At 30.6% G+C, this 6,088-nt stretch overlaps 1 protein-coding gene across 2 annotated transcripts; it reads left to right on the top strand.

Moving 5' to 3' along the window:
- The first annotated feature begins 3,032 nt into the window (after positions 1-3,032).
- On the top strand, positions 3,033-4,622 carry si:dkey-42i9.4 (uncharacterized protein LOC492503 homolog). Of its 2 annotated transcripts, none has more exons than XM_027140718.2 (3): positions 3,033-3,195; positions 3,366-3,502; positions 4,123-4,622. In XM_027140718.2, the coding sequence occupies exons 2-3, from the start codon at positions 3,385-3,387 to the stop codon at positions 4,464-4,466; spliced, it is 462 nt and encodes a 153-aa protein (XP_026996519.2). In that variant the 5' UTR covers positions 3,033-3,195; positions 3,366-3,384; the 3' UTR covers positions 4,467-4,622. The 2 variants fall into 2 exon arrangements, with proteins under 2 accessions (XP_026996519.2, XP_026996518.2); XM_027140717.2 differs by having other exon boundaries at positions 3,037-3,199.
- The last annotated feature ends 1,466 nt before the right edge of the window (positions 4,623-6,088 follow it).

Below are 6,088 nucleotides of genomic sequence, written 5' to 3'. Positions count from 1 at the left end.
TAATATTAATGCCATCTCATAACATAAATGACATAACATAAATGACATCTTATAACATAAATGACACATTATAACATAAATGACGTTATAAATGCCATCTTATAACGTAAATGACATAACATAACTGACATTCTAATAACATAAACTGACATCTCATAACATAAATGACATAACATAAATGCCATAACATAAATGCCATCTTATAACATAAACTGACACAACATAAATTACATCTCATAACAAATTACATCATAACATAAATGACATATAACAAATTACATCTCATAACATAAATGACACATTATAACATAAATGACATGTTATAAATGCCATCTTATAACATAAATGACATAACATAACTGACATCTCATAACATAAACTGACATCTCATAACATAAATGACACATTATAACATAAATTACATGTTATAAATGCCATCTTATAACATAAATGACATAACATAACTGACATCTCATAACATAAACTGACATCTCATAACATAAATGACATCTTAGTATATAAATGCCATCTCATAGCATAAATGACATCTTATAAATGCCATCTCATAAAATAAATGACATCTCATAACATAAATGCCATCTCATAACATAAATGACAACATAAATGACATATTATGACATACATGACATAACATAAATGATATCTCATAACATAAATGACATCTTATAAATAACAACATAAATAACATATAACATAAATGATATATTATAACATGAATGACATCTCATATCATAAATGAAATAACATAAATGACATATAACATAAATGACATGTTATAACATAAATGACATGTATAACATAAATGAAATCTTATAAATGACATAACATAAAATAAATGACATCTCATAACATAAATGCCATCTCATAACATAAATGACAACATAAATGACATATTATAACATAAATGACATAACATAAATGATATCTCATAACATAAATAACATCTTATAAATAACATAACATAAATTACATCTTATAACATAAATGACATCTTATAACATAAATGAAATAACATAAATGACACGTATAACATAAATGAAATCTTATAAATGACATAACATAAAATAAATGACATCTCATAACATAAATGCCATCTCATAACATAAATGACAACATAAATGACATATTATAACATAAATGACATAACATAAATGATATCTCATAACATAAATGACATCTTATAAATAACATAACATAAATGACATCTTATAACATAAATGACATCTTATAACATAAATGAAATAACATAAATGACACGTATAACATAAATGAAATCTTATAAATGACATAACATAAAATAAATGACATCTCATAACATAAATGCCATCTCATAACATAAATGACAACATAAATGACATATTATAACATAAATGACATAACATAAATGATATCTCATAACATAAATGACATCTTATAAATAACATAACATAAATGACATCTTATAACATAAATGACATCTTATAACATAAATGACGGTATAACATAAATGACATCTTATAACATGAATGACATCTTATAACATAAATAACATAAATTACATATTATAACATAAATGACATCTCATAACATAAATGAAATAACATAAATGACACGTATAACATAAATGAAATCTTATAAATGACAACATAAATGACATCTTATAACATAAATGACATCTTATAAATAACATAACATAAATTACATATTATAACATAAATGACATCTCATAACATAAATGAAATAACATAAATGACATGTATAACATAAATGAAATCTTATAAATGACAACATAAATGACATCTTATAACATAAATGACATCTTATAAGATGAATGGCATCACTATTTGCATTGAAAATTGTACACCTTTAAAGTGAGTGTTTATTACTTTAGTTTTCTGTAGGCGCTGAATGCTCTGTCATTGTTGCTATGTAATATAGCACAAGTGTGTTTTATCGGTTACATTATAAAAACATTATAAAAACATATAAAAACATTATAAAAACATTATAAAAAAAGGTTGTTAAGATATTATTCTTAATCTTATAAATGCCATCTCATAAAATAAATGACATCTCATAACATAAATGCCATCTCATAACATAAATGACAACATAAATGACATATTATAACATAAATGACATAACATAAATGATATCTCATAACATAAATGACATCTTATAAATAACATAACATAAATGACATCTTATAACATAAATGACATCTTATAACATAAATGACGGTATAACATAAATGACATCTTATAACATGAATGACATCTTATAACATAAATAACATAAATTACATATTATAACATAAATGACATCTCATAACATAAATGAAATAACATAAATGACACGTATAACATAAATGAAATCTTATAAATGACAACATAAATGACATCTTATAACATAAATGACATCTTATAAATAACATAACATAAATTACATATTATAACATAAATGACATCTCATAACATAAATGAAATAACATAAATGACATGTATAACATAAATGAAATCTTATAAATGACAACATAAATGACATCTTATAACATAAATGACATCTTATAAGATGAATGGCATCACTATTTGCATTGAAAATTGTACACCTTTAAAGTGAGTGTTTATTACTTTAGTTTTCTGTAGGCGCTGAATGCTCTGTCATTGTTGCTATGTAATATAGCACAAGTGTGTTTTATCGGTTACATTATAAAAACATTATAAAAACATATAAAAACATTATAAAAACATTATAAAAAAAGGTTGTTAAGATATTATTCTTAAACTGTCGCTTTGGAAAAAAAGAGTCAACAAACGCGCACTCGCTCTATGTATGACGTGATCCCCGTCGTAAAATACGATTGGACGAGCTACTTCTAGCTCGAGAATGTTTACTATCTGACATTCCGCAACGTCTACAACTGCGAAGGCCGTATCCCAAATAGGCACGAAGTGCACTAGGTAGGGCTCTGGGACCTCCGTATGACGTGCCCTACGTAGCGCTCCTACAGAGCAATTCTGTCGTTATTTGGGATACAGTCGCTGTTGATCCTATTTTGGTCATAGCTGTTGGAAGTGAAGTGAAGTTTGTTCGAAAGAAAGCCGAATTATTTTCGATTTTGGTTTGATGTAATGTTCAGATTCCGATAAGAAAAGAGTCAGAAGGTCTTTGTTCGTTAGTTTCGACGAGTCTGGGGTAGGTGAGTTATGTTTAATGGACATTTTATCTTTGTGTTGTGAACAAAGGAAAAGTGCCAAAATGCTACTGAGGCCAAAGCTAACTTCTACATCATACAGCTAGCTGATGTTCAACTGAATATAAACCGTACCTCAGAAAGCAACATGTACTGTACTGATGTTTTGCAGTTTATGAATAGTTTTCGTCATGAAAGCCGAGGTTTCCACAGCTGTGAACTTTATTACCACCTTGTTGAGAGGAACAGGACTTCTGTCTGAAGACCAACTCCAACACTTCAGCCTTTCTCTGGAAGAGGCTTTAGGAGGTGAGATTAAACATGACAGAAAGTATTTCACGTTTTGTTTATCTTATGTTGTTTTATGTCTTTCTTCAAACCATTAAATGGTTTGTTTATTTATTTTCCATTGAAAGATGGACCAGTCGTTTTCTGGCTCAGGGATGAATCTCAGATGAACAATGAATCCTAGTCTTTATATCAACTACTGATAAAAGGGGAAAATTTCTAAGTATGACTTTTTAAGTTAAAAGTTTTATTTAATTTACTTCACTGAGCATTAGGCATGTGGTTAATGTGTGGCTCAAACACATATTTACATCGACTTTTACCTGATCTTTTTTGTTGCAGACAAAAAAAAATCGATTGTAAAATAATTATTTTGTTGTTCAAATTAAAATGCTAGTGTACACTGTGCTACAGTGTTCATCAACAATAGGTGTGATTGATTTTACTGGGATTGGCTCCTACGGTAGACGAATCTTGACGACTGCTTAAATTGAACAGTACGAAACAGGCCTTAGAGGTTAAATAGAACCGATTTGATCTCAGGAGCACTAAAATGCTGCATTTAGTGAGCAATGATGTAACACCAAATGTATTTTTAAAACAATCCTAATTCTAAAACAGATTTTTACTTTTGATTTCAGAGCATTATGAGCACCATTGGTTTCCTGACACACCGTTTAGAGGTTCGGGATATCGCTGTATTCGGATCAATCACAGGATGGACCCGCTAGTAGGGAAGGCCGCTTACACCATCGGCCTCAGCAGGGAGCAGCTTTTCTCCCTCTTACCCAGCGAGCTTACAATGTGGGTCGACCCCTACGAAGTGTCCTATCGTATAGGAGAGGACGGGTCCATATGTGTACTGTACGAGTCAACTCCTCCACAGGAGACTCATCAGAACTCTGTGGACAGCTGCAAAAAGAAATTCAGAATCAGTCACTCGAGCCCATCAAAATCCTTCACTGTGATGACCGTCTCCAGTTAATGTCTGTACACATCTGCCATATGTTTTACAATTTGTTAATGATTATTTTTACTGAATGATGAATTTGGATATATTTTGATTTAATGCTTGATTTTAACAACTGTAAAATTTTGTAAATGTTTTATACATTTTGAATAAAGATGATGCTTCAGTGTTTTTCATTGTGGTTTTTATATTGCATATGTCTTGTATGTAATATATTGCATGAATACCAAGCTTACCTTGTATATGTAACTGTTGCCTATTTTATTGTTATCAAAATCTCATACCTACTTACATCCACCAGTGAATCAGGTCATGAGACCTCATGCTGAGTCACAGTACCAGAGGCAGACACGTCTTGCTGCTGCGAGAAAGATCAGGGACCTAAATAATATTTCCTGAGATGTAGCACATGGTGGTCTGAATTCATGTTCACCAGTTTATTAAAATATGAACGGAATAAGGTCAAATGTCTGTTGGACATTAGCGGACATCAATAAGATAAGATATTCCTTTATGCGTCCCGCAATGTGAAAATTTCTCAATGAACTACATGTTACATGCTACACCTTATATGTTATTGAAAAATTATATATGCTGATGTAGACGTTTCCTCTGAAAGTATTGGAATGGCAAGGCCAATTCCTTAATTTTTCAATACACTTGAGATATTTAGGTTTCAGGTGAACGGATGGATTTGAATTGATAGATCAACAATAACATGAGACCTTTTTGTTCAAACTCCCCATTGTGTAAACTCCCCATTGTGAAAAAAAAATTGGAACATGTGACTGAACAGTGTTTCCTGTTGCCCAGGTGTGCTGTTCAATTGATTGTTTGAAAATCTAGGTTTGATCCATGGGTATCACCTTTGAAGACTGCATTTGTTGTTAAAATGAATAAACCCATACAAAGATCCAAAGCAGGCTGTTTGCTGAAGCTTAAAAAAGTAAAAGCAGATCCAGTACAACCAATGTTTCTTTGGTGTACTAACAACCAGACACTTAACAGGTTAGCCAAGGAAAGCAACAGCAGTTTGTGACAGAAACATGAGAGCTGTGGAAGAAAAACCCAAAACAGTGACATCACCAACATCCTTCACAGGGCAGGGGTGAAGATAACACAATCCATATCCATTTGTAGAAGACTTTGAGAACATAACTTTAAATCGAATCCAGAACATATGTGCTGAGCATGACAAAAAGATTTGCAGTTTGGTAATAACCATGTTAAACCACATACAACAACACAGTATACTTTTATCTGTATACTGATATGTTGCATCATATTACATACAAACACAGGACAACCTGGTTGCTACTCTAACTCTAAATTGTGTTTATTGTACAGGTTTGAATGTGTGTGCATGGTGTCCTGCAATAAACTGGTGTCCATTCACTGTGTATTTCTGCGTTCCTGTGATCCAGTGATTCACTGAGACACTGACCAGGATTGGGCAATGTCTGAGGGCAAGCTTGGCTAAACTCAGCTAGTTGTCTAACCATATTTGTGGACTGGTGGTTAATCCTCAGGTAATTATGTACATTTAATAAAAAAAGATATTAATATAAAAATATAAAATTTTTTTTTTAAATAAAAAAGTCTTTTTTAATTTTTTGAATTAAATATAAATAAATAAT

Source organism: Tachysurus fulvidraco, chromosome 2 (genome assembly GCF_022655615.1).
Source record: "Tachysurus fulvidraco isolate hzauxx_2018 chromosome 2, HZAU_PFXX_2.0, whole genome shotgun sequence".
Taxonomy (NCBI): Eukaryota; Metazoa; Chordata; class Actinopteri; order Siluriformes; family Bagridae; genus Tachysurus; species Tachysurus fulvidraco.
This window is presented reverse-complemented; position numbering and strand designations above follow the sequence as displayed.